At 36.6% G+C, this 21,463-nt stretch overlaps 3 protein-coding genes across 3 annotated transcripts; all 3 read left to right on the top strand.

Moving 5' to 3' along the window:
- Positions 1–1,173: 1,173 nt before the first annotated feature.
- Positions 1,174–2,021, top strand: LOC106386144 (calcium-binding protein CML42). Its single transcript, XM_013826036.3, has one exon. The coding sequence runs from the start codon at positions 1,286–1,288 to the stop codon at positions 1,838–1,840; it is 555 nt and encodes a 184-aa protein (XP_013681490.1). The 5' UTR covers positions 1,174–1,285; the 3' UTR covers positions 1,841–2,021.
- A 1,537-nt stretch (positions 2,022–3,558) lies between these two features.
- Positions 3,559–6,344, top strand: LOC106389885 (probable UDP-arabinose 4-epimerase 3). The gene is made up of 9 exons (XM_013830233.3): positions 3,559–3,790; positions 4,321–4,396; positions 4,498–4,622; positions 4,717–4,830; positions 4,915–5,022; positions 5,100–5,191; positions 5,288–5,429; positions 5,507–5,601; positions 5,687–6,344. The coding sequence occupies exons 2-9, from the start codon at positions 4,339–4,341 to the stop codon at positions 6,186–6,188; spliced, it is 1,236 nt and encodes a 411-aa protein (XP_013685687.2). The 5' UTR covers positions 3,559–3,790; positions 4,321–4,338; the 3' UTR covers positions 6,189–6,344.
- Positions 6,345–8,305: 1,961 nt separating this feature from the next.
- On the top strand, positions 8,306–9,040 carry LOC125583268. Its single transcript, XM_048749901.1, has one exon. It carries the CDS (start codon positions 8,306–8,308, stop codon positions 9,038–9,040), a length of 735 nt encoding a protein of 244 aa, XP_048605858.1.
- Positions 9,041–21,463: the final 12,423 nt, after the last annotated feature.

The following is a 21,463-nucleotide window of genomic DNA, read 5'->3' as shown; positions in this document are numbered from 1 at the left end:
TCGATAAGTCTGTCTAGTCTAGTCTAGATTAGAATTAGTATAGTTTTTAGAGTCTATCGAATCTGCATTTAGTCAACATATGTTTAGATTCATTTCTATTCATTTGGAGGATTGTCGGATCAATAATTAGAGCCCATGGCTTTTATTGATTAATGGTGAAAAGAACATGACTTGGGAGTCTATAAAGCCCAAAAACAAGTCATAGAGAAAGGATTCTCGTTTGTCCCACATCGGACACGAGAGAAGAGCCAGAGGAGTATATATTTGTGCACACACATACCTTGTGCTAAACGGTTTGGGAGAAGGAAAGGCTCCCCACGCGCGCGCCGCCGCGGCCGTCCGGACGGTTCGGCTCGGTGTGGGCTTGGGCTTGGGTCTTGGTGGATGGCCCCCAGCCCAATAAGATTTTTTTTGGACCAAGTTAAGCTCAATATTTTGCCATTTATTTCGGGGGAAAACAGCATGCAATTTTATTTAAAACGACACGTAGTTTGTCTAGAAAATAAAAACGTCATGCATTTTATCCTCTCGAAAGTTTTAAACGAGATAAGAGAGAGTCTTGGGGAATAAGTTTTGCAACTCAACTTCCCTCGATCTCCGCGAGATTCTCGCTCACGTGCAGCAGCTGTTGCGGGAAGTGCGTCTTCTCCGTCTCTTTAAATATCGCATCTCCTCCTCCTTCATTTCTTAACTTTTTCGGTATCCCTTGCCGTAAATCATAATCCCGAGAGTGTTTCATAGAGTTTATAGTTCGATAGGGCGATCACGAGTGAAGCGTGATTCGTCTGTCATGGTTGTATCGTGGGATTCTATATTCGCACAGTCCCGTCTTACTAACGGAACGAATATTTTGAGTTAAGGAAAGATATCATATCTCGACTCCATGTCTGTTTGCGAATACGATTTCTTATCGTCCTCGTATTCGTTTTTTATATTCCTCTATTTCTTTATCTTCGCTTTTATTATATCGATTACGTTAGTCGGTTGACCGGCTTCTATAGTACTTAGCTTCATGGTTTGGTAGGCTAGCTAAACCCGATCCGACTCATGCGAACGGGTCAAAAACTCGGAAGCTTCTTTTTATTTTCGCATTAATGTGAAGTGAACTAATGCTGTCCTTACGAAGTTTAATGTCCGAAATTCGTACATGTCGGGACAGACCGTCAATGCCGACAAAAATGGATCACTTCCCCATTTGTTTCTCTTCTATAATTAGACTCCAATCGTTCTTTATCTCAGATTATAACTCCACAACGTAGAAGAAAGAACTGGAAAGAAGACGACAATGGCGAGCAACGGTGAGAAGAACAAGAAAGTTACGAGTAAATCACCATCCTTCAGCCTACGAAGCCCAAGCTTGAACGCTCTTCGTCTCCAACGCATCTTCGACCTATTCGATCACAACGGCGATGGTTTCATCACCCTCGAGGAGCTAAGCCAAGCTCTCTCTCGTCTCGGCCTCAACGCTAATCTCTCCGACCTCAAATCCACCGTCGAGTCCTACATCCAGCCTGGAAACACCGGTCTCAACTTTGAAGACTTCTCCTCCCTCCATAAGACGCTTGACGATTGTTTCTTCGGAGGAGACGATGATCTTTCCTCGCCCGCCGCAGCCGATGAATCTGATCTCGCGGAGGCGTTTAAGGTGTTTGATGAGAACGGTGATGGATTCATCTGCGCTAGGGAGTTGCAGGCGGTTTTGAAGAAGCTAGGGTTGCCTGAAGGTGGAGAGATGGAGAGAGTGGAGAGGATGATCATCTCCGTTGACCGGAACAAGGATGGTCGCGTTGACTTTTTTGAATTCAAGAACATGATGCGCACCGTGAAACAAATCTCATGAATAAATTTCTCATCTTCTTGATTTATTTTCATGAAACAAAATTTTCACAAGATTATTAATTATTTTGTTTTTATTTTTAATTGATCTATGTAATATCATGTTTCAGATAGATTTATCTATGTAACGATCTTTAATAAAATGTCCATGTGGATTCTGTTTTCTTATTTAACATCTTTCCAAAAAGAAAAGAAACCAATTATTCTAAGAATAACTAAATACGCAAGATCAACAGTTTACGTGCTTAACTTATGACTTGAAATTTATGTATTATCTGAAATTTTCAAGTGCTATACTGCTATGAAGTCTATTATGCATGAAAAGAAAAGTCTTACAAAATTAATTGTCTAGGATCTAATCGTTGGCTAATCACGTTAGATGGTTAGGCAGTCGCTACAACTAAACAGAAAAATAAAGATTGTAACAATCATTGCAATCGCATCATAACTAAACACCTCATTCATTTATTCCTGAAAGGGAAACAAACTCTTCTATGTAGAGTGTGGACATTCATTCGACCAATGACATTGTTTTTGTTTGGTCTTTTTAAGTATAAACATTTATCTCCATGAGTTTCATTCTCATCCAGAACATGAATGGAAATAAAGTTTGTTTTCTAACGACATTCTCATGTTTCAATTGTGAAACTAATGTTCTTGAAAATCCGTCAGAGTTAGATATTATGTCGTAGTTTATTTTACTTTGTTGTAATGAAACATGTTAATGTAAAAGTTTATTAATTTTGGTTAGCTTTAATATAAGATTTTTTTTTGCCAGATACACGAATTATAGTCAAATATGGTGGAAAACATCTAAAATATTGGAATGTGTCACTAAGTACACCATGTTTATGTTAATACATGCCACATATATAAAGTAACAATTAATATGGTGACAACAGCATACCCATGTTTAATTGACTTTAAGCTTAGTTAATGAGATCTCTGTAATATATTAAATTTAACCCCGATCAACTAAATCCGACCCGGCCCAACTCCTTAACCCGACCCGTGTTCGACTAAACTTCGATGTTTTTCCCTAATCTAAAACTTTAGGGTTCATTTCAAAATCGATTTGGGGATAACAGAGATTAGAGTGACCGAGTGAGAGAAAGGGAGGGAGTTGTCTCTAGAGACAGAGTGAGAGTCGATTTTACGATTTATAAGGAGAAGGGAGGTTAACCGAAGAAAGAGGATAATCGATGAAACCTGTTGAATCGAAGAAAGAGGGTCATGATGAGGTAATCAACGTTGAACCTTCATGTTTTGCTTGATCTTCCACCCTTTTCCATTTTTCTATCAATCTCTCTCTGTTCGAAATCCCCGATTTTTTTTGGCTTCGAACCCTAATTTTTCAATTTAGGGAAAAAGACTTATGTCTGGTCGGGTTTTATATCTTGGACTAGGTCGGGTTTGATTAATTAGAATGGGATAAATTTTAAAACATTACGGATTGACCCCATTAACTAACCTTAAAATCAATTAAACTTGATTATAATGTTGTCAGTATATTAATTGTTACTTCATATATTTGATATATATTAACATAAATTTGGTGTAGTTATTGACATATTCGATATTTTTGGATGGTTTCCACTGTATTAGAATATACTTGGGTGTAGCTAGCAAAAATAATCCTTAAAAAGCTTGCATAAGTTTGATATATTTACTAAAAACTCCTCAACTTTGAGTTTTTCTGAAAAGATCTCTCTATAACAAGACTTAGTCAACATGTCGTAGTTGTGGTTTCATTTTGCATTGCATATTTCTTTCTTTCTCTTCTTCTTCCACCCGATTCTCCCTACTTTCTCTCTTACGCTCCTCCTTCCTCCTTCTTCTCTCTATCTCTCACTCCCTTCCTTAATAACGTTGGGCATCTCGTCATTTTCAGCCATCATTCATATCAATTCTTCTTCTTCTTCTTCCTCTCAATCCGTTTCTCACAAATTCTCAGGTACTCTCTCTCTCAATCTCTGTCTCCATTATTACTATCGGATTCTGATCTAAAATTGAGTTTAAAACGTTTCAATTATGGGTTTAATTCTGATCCGTAATTTCTGAGTTGAATTTCTGAAACTCTGATCAAACACGATGACTTTTGTCAGAATCTTTGTCTGTTTCTGTTCTGTCTTTGACAAACATGCTCTCTGTGCCTAAGAACTTTCCTCTTTCCTGTTAACATTTAAGTTAACATTATAATTAAACTTGTGACATCATCAGTTAATCTTTATTTCCCAATGTATTCAACTTTTGCCTGTCTTTATCTTTGTTTTTTCATTTTTTTCATTCAGGTCCCACTTGCAACAAAATATTATTTTTCTTCCCTCCTATGATATCTGTGTATAAATTATTTTCTTTTTTTCTCCAACCAGCAAATCTACAGCTGCATGAATTTCATACTTGCTGGCTATTGAGTTTTTTGTGGAGGCTTTTTTTGTCTCAATACCAAGAACATAACACTTTTGTGTGCTTTTTAAACTACAGATTCTTCTGAATCTCAAAATGCTAAGTTTCTTTAGAACCAGAAGTCCAGGGAGAAATACAAGCCCTCTTGCAGGAGGTTGGTCTATAATCAAACTATCCTTTTTTTTACAATATGGAAAGAATTTCCGAAAAATGTATAGATAAACAATTTTTTTCTTCCATTTTGTAACATTTCAGGGATGGATTATTTGGAACCCAAAAGAAAGAGCAATGTCATGGGCAGGCTTATATTGATAGTTTCTCTTACAGCTTTATGCATTACAATGCTCAAGAACGCACCTAGTTTCACTTCACCAACCTCAGTAAGTAACTTCCACAATCCTATTTGCTAGATACATTCCTCCTGAATCTACTTCTTTGAATTGATTGGATATGTAATTTTGTTGTTCTTCACAGTTCTCTCGCAGCCAGGAAGGAGTGACACATGTATTAGTCACCGGTGGCGCTGGATATATCGGATCACATGCTGCACTTAGGCTGCTAAAGGATTCATACCGTGTAACCATTGTGGTATAGTTTTTTTTCGTTATTGGCAAGTAGTTAAACTGCAATGCTTGGTTTTGTATAAACCTAATATCTCTGTCTCACAAACAGGACAATCTTTCTCGAGGAAATCTTGGCGCCGTCAAGGTTCTACAGGGATTGTTCCCAGAAGCCGGGAGGCTTCAATTCATTTATGCCGACTTAGGAGATGCCAAAGCTGTAATCCTTCACATTCCTAAGATTCTTTTGTATGAAGTATGGTTTTGTTTTCTAAGTTCTTAACCGAAACATTTCAGGTCGATAAAATCTTCTCAGAGAATGCGTTTGATGCTGTTATGCATTTTGCTGCAGTAGCTTATGTTGGAGAGAGCACTCTAGATCCTCTAAAGTACAACTTCTAGCCATGACTTGTGGTTCTTTGTGTCCTAATCTCATGTTAGGTTACTGAAAAAACAATTATCTGTTTTCTTTTTTGGTTTTGTAGGTATTACCACAACATTACATCAAACACATTAGTAGTTCTTGAAGCTGTGGCTAGACATAAAGTGAAGAAGTTTATATATTCAAGCACATGTGCCACCTATGGAGAACCTGATAAAATGCCAATCGTTGAAGTTACTCCACAGGTACTTGAAAACAGTTTCAGAAACACTCTCATGGGCATGGATCATGTCTCATCAGATTTAACAATTATCGGTTTCAGGTCCCGATTAATCCTTATGGAAAAGCTAAGAAGATGGCTGAAGATATGATCCTTGATTTCTCTAAGAACTCTGACATGGCTGTCATGATCCTAAGGTCAGTGTTCTGTTTTTTTTTTCCTGATTTGGAGCTGGTTTTATCAACTAACAATGTCTGATCATGATCTTTTTGACTTTCACAGATACTTTAACGTGATCGGTTCAGACCCGGAAGGTAGACTAGGAGAAGCTCCAAAGCCCGAGCTACGTGAACACGGACGCATATCAGGTGCTTGTTTTGATGCAGCTCGTGGTGTGATTCCAGGCCTTCAGGTCAAAGGAACAGACTACAAAACAGGAGATGGAACCTGTGTTCGTGACTACATTGACGTTACTGACCTCGTTGATGCTCACGTGAAGGCTCTTGAGAAAGCCAAGCCAAGAAATGTGGGAATCTACAATGTAGGTACGGGAAAAGGAAGATCGGTGAAGGAGTTTGTGGAAGCTTGTAAGAAAGCGACAGGAGTAGATATACAAGTAGATTTTTTGCCTCGACGACCTGGAGATTACGCAGAGGTTTACAGTGATCCAGCAAAGATTCTGAGAGATCTTAATTGGTCTGCTCGTTTCACTAATCTTCAAGAAAGTCTTGAGGTTGCTTGGAAGTGGCAAAACTCTCATCCTCATGGATATGCGTCTTCCTAAAGACAAAAGAAAGAGTTTAATTTTTTTGGAGAGAATAGCATAGAAAGAAATTGATTTGTTACAGACTTTAAGTTCAATAATTTATATCTATTATGTTATTTAATACTACCTCTGTTCCTAAATGTAGGATGTTTTAAAAAAATTTGATGTTTCAATATATAAGATGTTTTCATTTTTTTAGGCAATTTTTTACTTTATTAAAAACTGTACAACCAATCATATTTGATAATCTATTTTGTAATTGGTTGAATAACATTAATTTATAGTTTTAATGATACTTTCTAGACAAAACAATAATTTTTTTAATATCTGTGTTTTTACCTAAACATCTTATATTTAGGAACAGAAGGAGTACAGTTTATGTAAGAGTTATTTAGTGACTTTATATAAAGAGATACATGTTATAAATCATGGAGTTGATTGCTATTAACCAAGACCAGAAGAGAAGGCCCAACAGCCACGTCTAGGCCCAGCCGCGGCCACGACCAAGAGGAGAGAGAGTCGGTCGGTTTAGACCGACTTAGGATTAGGACGTTTTCTTTTTCTCTGTTTGAGTAGTTTTCCTATTTCCTGTTGGATTAGGTTTTGGATAATTTCTTTTTATCTATACTTTGTAATTCCTATATAAAAGAACCTCTATTGATCATTAATAATACAAACAGTTTCTCCATTCTTTTACAACACGTTATCAGCACGATAGCCTCCAAAACCCTGAGACCAAAATCGAAACCTAAAAGCCTAAAACCGGCGACCACACTTAAACCCTAGACACGTTCTTCGTTTGTTCTAAACTCAGACGATCCATCTCAACTCCTAGACGCACTCAGCTCACGTCCCAGCTCAGACGAAACCCGTCCAGCTCGCGATCGCATCCGAGACACATCGTACCCGAGACAGACCCGCGTCCGTCCTCAGCTCGCGCCTGCCCCCGTCTGCGACCCGATAGGAGACAGCAAGCATCCGTTCGTCTCAGCTCGAAGTTTCATCTGTTCTCTCTCTCTCTCTCTTAGGTGGTCCGGTTCTAAACCTCTACGAAACAAAGGTATACCGTGATCTGAGAACCTAGAAAGATCAAAACCCTAATCCATTATTATGGAAACTTTGTTCTTGAATGAAACCCTAGAAATCACAAATTAAAATCTACAAAACTTATAACTAGTAACCAGAATCGATTCCATTAGAATTTGTTTGATTGATTAATTGTTTCTAATCTGAATTTGAGAAACCCTAATTTTAGAATCGAAAAACCCTAAACCCTAAAAGATTGAATCCGATTTTAAAATTGTTCTTGATTGAGTGTTTAATGATCTGAGGTTTAGGATTGTTAGATTGATTGAAATAATCTGATCTAGAATTTAAATCTTAAAGGCCTTGAAACCTTAATCTTGAAATCGAATCCTAATAGTGTTTAAATGAGAAACCCTAGGATTGTTTGCATACATATGAATCTGAATTGAATTGCATTCATACTGTTTTAATAAAGATCGACCAGCATATAGAAACATACGAATTCGAATCTGATTGCATTGATAAAAGCATATGGCCGTGTGGCCTTAATCTCTCTGTAACATGTAGAATCATAAATTAGGATTGTTCGAACCATGGTCAAGTAGATTTACATATCCGATCCTATTGTTTTGACTACATGGCCGTGTGGCTTGATTGATTCGCACCATGGTCGATTAGATTGATTGTTTCTCATAAATGCGTAAGACAAGTTTGTGGCCGAGCTTGTTAATATATCATGCGGCCACATGATCACATTGTGAACCTAAATTATAAATGATGATGTGATTCAGATGTCGAAAATCTCAAATAGAGACTATGCAGCCCTTAATCTCTCCGGAGATAACTACTTGCAGTGGGCGCTAGATACAAAGATCAGTTTAAGGTCAAAGGGACTTGGTGATACAATCATCAAGGACAACAATGAGACCGATAAGAATCGGTATAGGGCTATAAGTATTATACGCCATCATCTCATTAAAGATCTAAAAGATCAGTACATTACGATGGAAAATCCACTAGAACTTTGGGATGCTTTACAGCATAGATATGATCACCATAAAACGGTGTTACTCCCAAAGGCTATAAATGACTGGAAGAATCTAAGATTTATGGATTATAAGTCATTGGATGAGTACAATTCAGTCTTATTTAAGACGGTCTCAATGCTGAGACTTTGTGGTGAAGTAGTAACCGAAGAAGAGTTACTTGAGAAAACATTCTCTACATTTCATTCATCAAACATAATACTGCAGCAGCAGTACCAAATGAAAGGCTTCACCACATACACTGATCTGATCTCGTGCCTGCTACTGGCTGAGACAAACAATGAGCTCCTGATGAAGAACAGTGAAGCTAGACCTGTTGGAACAGCCCCATTACCAGAGGCCAATGAGGTTGAAAAGAAAGATCCCAACGAGTGCAATTACATCCAGAATAATAAGAGATCACACGGCAAAGGCCGAGGTGGATACAAGAACCATGATCGTGACAATTACTCGAACAACCGAGACAAATACTTGGCCGACCGGAAAGGAAACCACAATAACCGTGGTCGTGGTTCCAATCCTGGCCGTGGCCGAGGCAGTTATGGCCGAGGTCGAGGCGGTATATCCAAACTGTCTTACTCGACCAAATCCATTTGTCACAGATGTGGGATGGGCAACAATTGGGCCAAGAATTGTAGAACTCCTAAGCACTTATGTGAGCTCTACCAAGAAAGTCTTAAGAACAAGAACCCGGAGGCTCACATGGTTCACGATTCCGGATATGAGGCTGATGATGATTCCGACATTGCTAAAGATGACCTAATGGATTTTGAGACTTCTGATTGTCTCAAAGACTAAAATTTTCGATACTACTTGTTTTATTGCTTTATGATTGTTTTATGATTGCTTTGGTGTTTTTAATTTTATTGTTGGTGTTCTGAAACTTTTATAAAAGAAAGTTTTAAAGTTTTTATAAAGTCTCTGAGATTAGAAATCTTATTACTTATAGAAATGAAAGATGATATGAGCATACTTGTGGTGGATAGTGGCACAAGTCATACAATACTTAGAGACAAAAGATATTTTGTAAATCTCACAATGCAAAGTGCAAACTTACACACCATTGCAGGTGTAGCCGGCCTGATTGAAGGTCACGGCCAGGCATATGTATTGATGCCTAAGGGCACTCATCTAGAGATCAAAACTGCCTTGTATTCCCCAAGCTCTAAAAGAAGCTTATTGAGTTTCAAAGACATAAGATTGAATGGTTTCCATCTTGAAACATGGGGAGAAGGAAATGAAGAATTCCTTAATATAATTTCGATCACCAAAGGCAACAGAAAGATCCTAGAAACCATACCTGCAATGACTACTGGTCTATACTATGCAAAGATCAGTATGATCGAGGCTAATGCCTTTGAAATTTTCACTCTTTGGCATAACCGGCTTGGCCATCCCGGTAATAACATGATGCGAAAGTTGATGATGAATTCACAAGGGCACACGTTCAAAGGAGTTGTCCCAAACAATCTCACATGTGCAGCATGTGCACAAGGGAAACTCATAACTAGGCCATCACCAGCCAAAGTTAATAAAGAGATCATAAACTTTCTGGAAAGGATTCAGGGAGACACATGTGGACCAAACGTTCAGATACTTTATGGTTCTGATCGATGCATCAACCAGATGGTCACATGTTTGTCTACTATCCACACGAAACCTGGCATTTGCACGCCTGCTTGCTCAGATAATAAGACTGAGGGCACACTTTCCAGACTTCCCTCTAAAGACTATACGTCTAGACAATGCTGGTGAGTTTACTTCCCAGGCGTTTAATAAGTATTGTATGTCCATGGGGATAAGTGTAGAACACTCCGTGGCACATGTACATACACAAAATGGCTTGGCCGAATCCTTCATTAAACGTATCCAGCTGATAGCCCGGCCATTACTAATGCGGTCTCGACTCCCGGTATCAGCATGGGGACATGCAGTATTACATGCAGCAGAACTGATTCGCATCAGACCATCTAGTGAGCATAGATATTCACCATCCTAGTTAATCACGGGTCATGAGCCAGACGTGTCCCACATCAAAACATTTGGATGTGCCATTTACATTCCAATTGCTCCACCACAGAGAACGAAAATGGGACCACAGAGATGGATGGGAATATATGTTGGATATGACTCCCCAACCATTATAAAATATCTTGAGCCAACAACCGGTGATTTGTTTAAGGCTAGATACGCAGACTCACAGTTTGACGAGTCCACATATCCGACCTTAGGGGGAGATAACAGCCGGTTGAGCAATGAAATCGAATGGTCTCGACCATCAATATCTTGGCAAGATCCTCGGACTAAAGAATGTGATATGGAAGTCCAAAGGATAATACATCTGCAAAAGCTAGCTAATCAACTGCCATATTCATTTGCTGACCCAAATAGAGTGACAAAGTCATACATACCGGCTTGTAATGCACCAATAAGAATAGACGTCCAGAAGGGACAAAGTCAAGTGGCTACAGAGTCTATACAACGTCTCAAACATGGTAGACCTATTGGTTCCAAAGATAAACAGCCTCGGAAGTCCAAGAGAGGTGCTGGATCCGAGAGCATCAAGGAAACCGTCCAGAACATTGATGGACCGGCCGAGCCAACCCGAACGGTCGAGCCAAGTGAGCCGGCCACACCAAATGATCCGACCATTCCAAATGATGGGGTTCGGGACGCCGAACTTCATGGGACACAAGGGCCGGACAATCAAGAGATCTCTATAAACTATATAATGTCTGGAACGAAATGGAACAGAAATGATATCGACGTCGATGATATATTTGCTTATAAAGTAGCACTTGAGATCATGGAAAAATATGAGGATCTAGAACCCACGTCCATATATGAATGCATGCAAATATCAGATTGGATCAAATGGAAAGAAGCTATAAACGTGGAGTTAGAATCATTAAAGAAAAGAGGCGTTTTTGGCCTTATAACCGTGACACCTAGAGATGTCAAACCAATGGGATACAAATGGGTCTTTGTGAGAAAGAGAAATGAGAAAGGAGAAGTAGTGAGATACAAAGCACGGCTTGTAGCACAAGGATTCTCACAGAGACCAGGAATAGATTATGAGGAAACTTATTCCCCTGTGGTGGACGCAACTACATTACGATATTTGATCAGTCTGGCCGTGAAAGAGAAACTTGATCTGCGCCTGATGGATGTAGTAACTGCGTATCTGTATGGCCCATTGGATAATGAAATTCATATGAGAATTCCAGAGGGTATTGAGCTCAAAGATAAGAAAAGTTCTCGAGAACAGCATTGTATTAAGCTGAATAAAGCCTTATATGGTTTGAAACAATCATGTCGAATGTGGTACAACAGATTATCGGAGTACCTAATGAAAGAGGGTTATAAGAACGATCCAATAAGTTCATGTATTTTCATAAAGAGATTCGACAGCAAGGGCTTCGTGATCATGTCGGTTTATGTGGACGACCTGAATATAATTGGAACCCCTGAAGAGATTTTTCAAACAGTCAAATGTCTAAAGAAAGAATTCGAAATGAAAGACTTAGGAAAAACTGAGTTCTGTTTGGGACTGCAATTTGAGTATGTAGAAAATGGAATCCTTGTGCATCAAAAGACATATACAGAAAAGATACTCAGGCAGTTTAATATGGACAAGGCTCATTCCTTGTCAAGTCCTATGGTCGTGAGGTCCTTAGACCTTGAGAAGGACCCATTTGGACCAAAGAGGCCGGACGAGGAGACACTCGGACCGGAAGTGCCTTATCTAAGTGCCATTGGAGCCTTAATGTACTTGGCTAGTCATACTAGACCGGACATCAGTTTTGCCGTGAGTTTACTGTCTAGATTCAGTTCATGTCCGACACTTAGGCATTAGAACGGAATAAAACATCTGTTCAGATATCTGCAAGGAACAACAGACCTCGGATTGTTCTATATGAGCCGACCAGGAGATAGCTTGGCCGGATATGCAGATGCTGGGTACTTATCTGACCCACATAATGCTAGATCTCAGACAGGATATGTGTTTATACACAGTGGGGCTGCAGTATGTTGGCGGTCCACAAAATAATCCTTAGTGGCCACATCCTCTAATCATGCTGAGATCATAGCCATGTTTGAAGTAAGCCGAGAGCTTGTGTGGTTGAGGAACATGACTGGCCATATCATAAAAGAAAGTGGCATGGCCATGGGAAAGGAAAAGGAAGAGCCAATGATCATCTATGAGGACAATGCAGCTTGTATAGCTCAGCTCAAAGATGGATACATTAAGGGAGATAGAACAAAACATATCTTGCCCAAATTCTTCTTCACCCACGACCTGCAGAAGGCTAAAGAAGTTGAAGTGGTTCAAGTTCGGTCCAGTGACAATTCAGCCGATCTTTTCACCAAGTCTCTGCCAACCTCAACGTTCAAGAAGCTTGTTCATCAGATAGGAATGCGCCAGCTGAAGGATCTTCAGTGATGCCTTCATCAGGGGGAGTGTCATGTGTTGTACTCTTTTTCCTGTCTACGGTTTCCATTTTTTCCCACCTTGGGTTTTTGGTTTTCCTAGAGAGGTTTTAATGAGGCAACGTCATGCATGATATAAACCCATATGGTTATAACATCCAAGGGGGAGTGTTATAAATCATGGAGTAGATTGCTATTAACCAAGACCAGAAGAGAAGGTCCAACAGCCACGTCTAGGCCCAGCCGCGGCCGCGACCAAGAGGAGAGAGAGTCGGTCTAACCGACCGACTTAGGATTATGACGTTTTCCTTTTCTCTGTTTTAGTAGTTTTCCTATTTCCTGTTGGATTAGGTTTTGGATAATTTTCTTTTATCTATACTTTGTAATTCCTATATAAAGAAACCTCTATTGATCATTAATAATACAGACAGTTTCTCTGTTCTTTTACAACAATACACAGGTTTTAAAATTTTTTTGCATTAAGTCAATATGTTTTTTAACTCCAAAATAGAGTCAACGATACTTTGTCAATGAATGGTTTTGTTTTGCGTGTCTCGTTGGATGATTAGTAAAAGTAAATACCAAAAAAGCAAAGAGAAAAAGACAAAAATAACACTAAATCAAGTTTTTGTTCTCAAACTAGCACTCAAGGTCAAAAGTCACAAAAATAGCACTTAATGTTTTATCAAAAGTTACAAACTTAGGGTTTAGAGTTAAAGGGTGGGGTTTAGGATTTAGGGTTTAGAGTTTAGGGTTTAGGGTTAGAGTTTAGGGTTTAGGGTTTAGGGTTTAGGGTTTAGGGTTTAGAGTTTAGGGTTTAGGGTTTAGGGTTTAGAGTTGAGAAATGAGGTTTTGGGGATAAGATTTCAAATTTTGAAAAATTAAAAAATTAAAATTTTCAAAGGATAAACTTAGAAAGGTGCTATTTTGGTCATTTTAGTTTTAGAGTGCTATTTTTGTGATATAAACTTAGAAAAGTGCTATTTTGGAGATTTGCCCAAAATCAAAATGCCGACGTTTTTCATTACTCCTTTGTCTTTTCTAGGTGAAGACTCCAAACACGCCAACCCTTTGTTCTTCCATCTTCGAAGCCTTAGCTATATAGAATTCATCCATTTATTCACCTTTGAAACATGGTCATGTAACCACAACTCTTTTTAGTAAGGATACACTTCCAACAACTATCACTGATTGAGAATCAAGCAGCTGCATAATCAAGAACATGCGAGTTAGTTAAAGCATAGAGCTGACCCGCAGAGTAAAAATTCATCAATCAAGCTCAATTTTTTTTTGTTTCAACAAGGTCCAAAACTGAAATAGTAAATATTAAACGTAGGATGCCTGTTTGCACATATATAAATATGGGAGACGTGCTCGAAACTCCGACAGGCATATATGAGAAAATTCTACAGCACCTCCTGGAGGGGCATCTTCTATCATTAAACTTTACCCAATTTGGCCTCTTCTTTTGCATATACAACAAACTTGTATTTATTCAATTAATGGGCGTCAACTTTCAAGTGACATTTGAAATTTTCAAAGCTGTTAAGCCTCTTTGGTTACTTATGTTTATAAATAGCGTTTTCAGAAAATTGTTGTTTCTAGTTATCGTCACATATGAAAATGGAGAGTAATCACTGGCCTGCTTTATTGGCCCTAATAGCGATCTTTTTCATTTCTAACCTCGGTAATGTCCAGGGTCAAGAAGGTATTTTATGCTTCACGGTTATACAATCTTTTGCACATGTATTCCTTTTCATTGTTTTCTTTGAACGTAATCAAAGCTTTAACTTATATTGCAAACTTTGTGTGGCTATATATTATATGACTTGACATATTTGCACAAGATCTTGTTTTCATTATTTTTTTTTGCACGACTTATACCAGGATTCATCAGCTTAGATTGTGGAATGCCCCATAACGAGTCTAGTTATACTGAAGAGTCTACGGGTTTAGTTTTTTCATCTGATGCTGATTTCATTCGCAGCGGAAAAGGTGGTAGAACCAAAAGTGAGGATCCTGATTCAGGCATCGCAAACACAAAGCCATATAAGTATCTTACGTATTTCCCTGAAGGAACACGAAACTGCTATAATCTGACTGTCATGCAGGGCACACATTATCTTATCAGAGCTGTGTTCGTATATGGAAATTATGATGACCTTAAACAAAAACCAAAATTTGATCTTTATCTTGGCCCTAACTTCTGGACAACTATAAATTTGCAAGATATATTTGGTAATGTAAACCGGATTTATGTGCCAGATGGTACTATAGAGGAGATTATCCACATGCCAAAGTCAAATTATTTAGATATTTGCCTGGTTAAGACAGGAACAACGACGCCATTCATATCATCCTTGGAGCTACGTCCCCTCATAGATGATTCCTATACTACCAAAACGGGCTCCCTGAAGCTATTCTACCGCTGGTATTTCAGCAACACCGATTCCATCGTACGGTAAGTCAACTCACCCTATCTTATTAAACAATGTAAAATGGTCATAATTTTTCAACACCCTAATTTTCACTTTTAACATTTCACATCATTTTCTTTTTAATAATTCAACTATCATATAATTTTTTCTATTTTACAATAGTTTTGTTTAATAAAATTCAACACTTTAACCCCACTATTTTATCTCATATTTTTATTCTGTGAACAATATATTAAAACTATATTTTCAAGTTTAAAATTTCTTAAACTTAAATAAGTATAAATATTTTAATATTTTAGATTTTAAAATAAAAAAATATAAAAAATAGAAATCACTATTAAACAAATAAAATTTTAAAAGTAATGAAAATGACGTTTTTTCTTCTACATCCAAAAAGAGACTAATCTCTATGTATAGGTCATAAAATGATGATTTTAGTATAATTTGTGTTTTGAAAAAAATAGTTCACCACAAAATAGTTAAGCTTTAATAATTTAGAGGAAATAAATCATACAAATTGTATCATCCAATAGAACATTGCATGTGGATCCTGTTAAATATATCTTCCTTTCATATTTTGTCATGTGTTACCTTTGGACCATTTTAGTTTCATTCAAAGTGTTGAAAATATGCAACTCAATGTAATCCACCTATATTATTTTGTAAAATTCAACTGGTTCATTGTATCACTTAAATGTGGAAAAGGTAATTCTTAGTTATCATAAATTAGTTATTATATAATTTTAGTAATTAAACCCCTCAAGTAAAGATGAATCGTAAAAAAAACCTTCAACTAAAAATCATGTGAAATAAACCTTCAACTTTAATCGTAAATACTCTCTAAAAAACCATGACGGGGGGTGACATACGTTAACAATTTATAAGTTGAGGGTTTATAATGTTGAAAACTTAGTTGAAGTTTTTTTTACGATTCAAAAATAGTTAAGGGGTTTTATTTTATCACTAAAAGTCATTAAATGGTTTAAATATTTATTATCATTTATACATTCTTTTAGATTGATATATGTCTTTAAAAATAATTTATAAATTTTAATACATTACTTTATAACCGATTTATAAAGCTTCATAAATATTTTAATACTTTTACATATGATTAATACGGTTTCATAATTATTTTATAAGTTTTTACATTTCTGCTACTTGTTAGGATAAAATAATCTAACATTATTCGTGATACCACTGAAACATAAAATAATACAATAAATCAAGAAAAATATATCCCCAATATATTATTGATCAAGAAAATAAAAATATAACTGTATTTATTCATAAATCAATGAGAATAAAAATAATCATGCATTATTTATGGGGGATATGAGGAAAGTATGAGCCGGAGGACGAAAATCATGAAAATAGAAAAAAGTGTGTCCTAATCTAAATAGAAAAATTGACTTCGTGGATGAATTATCGTCGACACTACTATTGCCAAATACAAATAATTAATATTTTTAAGTTATAATAAGTTGTAAGTAGTGTTGAAAATTATTAATTTATCATGTATAAATTAATTTTATAATAGATTAATGTATTAATATTTATAAATTAGTTTTAAAGGCTTATAAATCAATTTAAAACAATGTATAAATGATAATAAATAATTTAATAACATTTAATAATTTTTATTGATAAAACCCCTCAACTATTTTTGAATCGTAAAAAAAACCTTCAACTAAGTTTTCAACATTATAAACCTTCAACTTATAAACCGTTAACATATATCACCTTCTGTCACGGTTTTTTAGACGGAGGGTAACATATGTTAACGGAGTTAAAGTTGAGGGTTTATTTCACAAGATTTTTAGTTGGAGTTTTTTTTTACTATTCATTTTCAGTTGAGGGGTTTAATTACTAAAGACTATTTTTTTAGAGTTAGCCCCAGGGTCGGGCATGTCATTAATGGGGCTCCATTCATTTTTTTTTTTTTTGAAATTTTCTATTATTAGTAGTGAAAAGAAAATACAAAACAAAGTTATCCAGAACAGGAAAAAGAAAGAGACAAAAAAAACCTAACTCGTCGGTAGGTTAATTTAAAGTCGTTTTATTAGATGGAGAAAGAGGAACTGGTTACAAGTCAGAAAGAGTAAACAGAAAAGTAAAGTAAGCCGGTGCTTGGTAAGATTGTCGGAATAGTACAAGTCAGCGGGTAAAAAAATAAGTAAAAGCCCTAGTTTCTAACCGCCAAATATGAGTCTCCATGTTCGGTTCCCCTTTGTCCGTCTCTTCTACCTTATATAGATAAGCCCTACTTCTCTTTTTCTTAGGTCGATTTTTCTTGATGGGCCTAATCTTATATCTCAAACTCCTAAGCCGAGTTTCTGCATCGAGCTTACCGATGCTGACAAAAGCAGTCTTAAGCCGATCGTCAGTACTTAGTCGGGAGTCGTCGGTCACAAGCCGATGTCCTGAGCTGTCCTGATGGGCCGAACGTAATATTTGATGGGCCTTAAGGAATGATGGAATCCATCTCCTATAATAGACATTTCTGGTGAGTTCATCGGGGGCTCTGTTCATTTTTCAAATTTCCAAAAAAAAATCTGAATAAATTTAATTATGTGTTACAATTTTGTTTTTTCTATCCTGATCTATTAAGGAGTGGCTACCATCATCCTTCCTTCTTCTAACGTCGCACCTAGGTGCGACTATTATGAGTTGTTCGATTTTGTTGTGAAGACTCATTTGATACATTCAACTTCGTTTTCAATTCGCTGTTACATTCTTCGGAAGACCTATCGATTTTACTGTCATTTGTTATTATATTTTTTCTTTATTTCTTAAGACCTTGTGTACATATAATTTTTTCTTATAATGATCAATAAATTTTAAATTTCATAACAAATTGATGTATAATTATTCTTTTTTGTTTCTATGAGACAAGTTTTAGTTCTAATGAAAGTAAAATATATTGCAAAAAAAAAAGAGTTAACATATTTTTTAGTTCCTACAAGATTTTAAGGTTTTCCAAAATTAATTTCAATCGCTTGTGTAAATCATAACAATTGAATGTTTATGCTACCTTTTCAGTAAAGTCATGAATTTTTTTTGTCAACACATAATATTTTTACTAAATAATAAAATGAAAATTAGTTTTGACATTTTGACACAGTGGCATAAAATAAATATTTAATAATTAAATGATAATTTATATAAGTAACTAATTATAAAGATCTGACTATTTTCAAGTAAATATGGACCTATCAATTCCTACCTTAGCCGGCTGGTAACCTGTGTGACTGTATCCTATTCTGAAGTTCCTAATAGAATTCTTTTATTAAAAGTAGCTCGTTAGTTCTTCAGCCTTTGGTTCTTCTATGCGTGTTCTTCTATGCGTGCTCTTTTTATTAGGGGTACCTCATTGAGTTCATCAACCTTTGGCTTTTCTGTGTGTGGAACCTGATGATGTTAACGTAATTGCTATAAAACTTGTCTTGTTTTTGAGAGTTGTATGGTAACATGAGAAAAAGGAGTGTATCGACCTGTTAGGCAGGTTGATGTACCATTGCAGGGCGGATCCGGTTAGAGTTGAGCCGAAACCCTTGCTCATGATAGCTTTCCAGAGTTCTTTCTGGATAGCTATAGTAAGCATATGTTGCTTGTATTGAGCCACATTATTATCCAGGTCACTGGTTCCGTCATACATTCGTAAAGAGAGTGTCTGCATAGAAAGAATGAGCACTTCTTCTAATTGGGGGGGGGGAGTGACACCCGATACTCTCGATGAACCGCTTCAAACTTCTTGGAGAATATTTGCTCCAAGTAGGATGTGGCTGCTGATTTCTTTGTTGCGGCTGTTTCATGCATCTCAACATCTGTTTTCGTGTCGGAATCCTCTTTTTCGGGTTTACTTGGTTTAAACCCAAAGTATCGGTCTCATTTGTTGGTTCTCCATTCAGTGGTGGAGCCAGTCGAGGAGTGTTGTCCCTCCTAGCCGGAGTTTCTAAAGGTTGCATAGGAGTTTCTTGTGTATTGTGTTAAAAGCTGAGTTTTTCTCATGGATAACTAGATTATCGGCTTCGAACTGTGACAGCTTTTCTGCGCTTTTCTCCAACAGCTTAAAGTGTTTTTCCATCTTATTTTTCGGGGCTTGGACCTCGAAGGTGAGGATGTGATTATCTGTAGAATTGTTGTTTTCCCGAGATGTGTACATCTCAATGATCTATCTTTGCATGGCTGCGAGCTGGGATTGTAACTCAATTTTGGCTGGGGTGGCCAAAGTCTGTTCGTTATGCGAACTTTTTGTTATTGTCATGTAGTCTTAGTTATTTTTGGCTGGGGTGGCCACTCCACCAGGCTTGTAGTCATGTCTACTAGGTCTAAGTAGTCCGTCTCGAATCGTATCGGGGTTATCCTCATGTCTCTCACACATGAGGCTGCCCAAAGTAAACCTTCCATCTCAGCATGCAAAGCTGAGAGGCTCCTACTATAGAGGTTGAGACAATGGTCCTTTAGATACCCCAAATCCCTACTTGTCAAATTGATGCGTCATGGATCGATAATCGCAGTGTCAATGACTTAGGGTGGAATCTTAAGGATCAAATGGGTTCTGAATATTTCGGACTACGGACGTGCAGTAGGATCTAATGGATTATTCCCGTTTTTCTATACTTTTTGTGATACTATAAAAAGAAGTAAATAGTAAAAAAATAAGAATTAAGGATCAAATATTGTTTTTTATTAATCAAGAGAATTGAGACTACAACATACACTAGTAGAAAATTGGGAAATAGACACGGAAATTTTCGTGACTATAGTCTTTATTTCGTGACTATAGAATGACATAGTCACGATTAGTCACAAAAAAAAAAACTGTGTCTATACGATCGTGACCAAAACTTACGCTGACAAATCGTGACTAAAATAGACACGTTAGTAACACGATTTATGTTCGTGATAATATAGTCACGGATATAACACGAAATCAATCGTGTCTTTAAGTCACCTTTTTAATCTGTGGTATTTCATGACCTTTTCTGATTATTTTAAAAAGTATTTGACATTTATATTTTAATAGCTAATTAAAATAAAAGGATAATAAATAATATTAAATCAAATATTTATCATCAAACTGAAATTGGTTTATTAATTCGAATTGGTTATCAAATTAGATTGATTTAAAATTGGGTTGCAAATAAAATTTTGTTTTATCATTAAAATTCAGTTTATAAATGTACTGGTTTACAAATTAAAACTGGTTTACTGACAAAACAAAGTTTGCTAACCTAAACCTAATTACAACAGACAGTCTAAACCTAATTACAACAAAAAGTCTAAATATAACTACTTTGACGGCCGCTAAAGCACCGGACAATTCGACTGGACTGCCACACCGCCTAGGACTGTAGTCTGTAGAGGAGTAGAGAGTAGACTGGATTTCCACCACCGAGGAGACTGGACTGCCACAACACCTTGTACCATCGGAGAGAGATGACCGAAGAGGAGACGACCCGAGAAGAGACCGGCCTGAGTGGAGACGACCGGAGAAAAGACAACCTGAGAAGAGACAAACATAGAGGAGATCGAGCTTTGCACCACCGGAAAGGAAAACGGAGTTGAAGGGATGAGGTGATCAACAAAAGGAAAATAAAAGATGAAGAGATGAAGATGAGAAAGAGGAAATAGATGATAAAGAGGTCGACGGATCTGAGAAATAAGAAAGAGAGATAGGGAAAGAATATTAAAATGCAAAAAGTCTTATCCATTAGATCAATTTTAATCGATGGCTGAGATTAGAAAAAGGGTAATCCTCAACCTTTTTCATTGACCAATAGCAGCAATCTTAGGAGATCGACAGATCTGATAAGTAGAAAGAGAAATAGAAAAACAAAATTAAAATGTAAAAAAAATCTTATCCATTAAATCAACTTTAATCAACTATTGAGATTATAAAAAGGGGAATCCTCACCATTTTATATTAACCAATAGCAAAGAACCTTTTGAAAATAGATTTATAATTTATGGTTGAAAGTTTTTAACTTAAAGATGGTTTGGAGTTTAAGAGTTAAAACTTTATGATTTAGGGAAAAGAGTTTTGGTTTAAAGTTTAGAGTTTGTGATCAAAAGTTTGAAGGTTAGATTAAGGTTTAGTATATGGTTTGGAGTTTTAGATATAATTTTTTTGGTTAATTTTTTAACAGATTAGATTGAAAATTTATGTTGAAGTTTTGTGTTAGAGTTTGAATATCATTAGATTTGGATTTGAGATATAAAGTTTGTGATATAAAGTTTAGAATATGATATAGGGTTTGAAGTATATGATGGGTTTGAAGTATATAGCTTAGGGTTTAGATTTAAGAGTTAAGAATTGAGTTTAAAATGATTAGAGTTAAAGATTAGG

This window comes from Brassica napus, chromosome C3 (assembly GCF_020379485.1).
Source record: "Brassica napus cultivar Da-Ae chromosome C3, Da-Ae, whole genome shotgun sequence".
In the NCBI taxonomy this organism is placed as follows: Eukaryota; Viridiplantae; Streptophyta; class Magnoliopsida; order Brassicales; family Brassicaceae; genus Brassica; species Brassica napus.
Note: the sequence above shows the minus strand (reverse complement) of the source record. Positions and strands in the feature narration are given on the sequence as shown.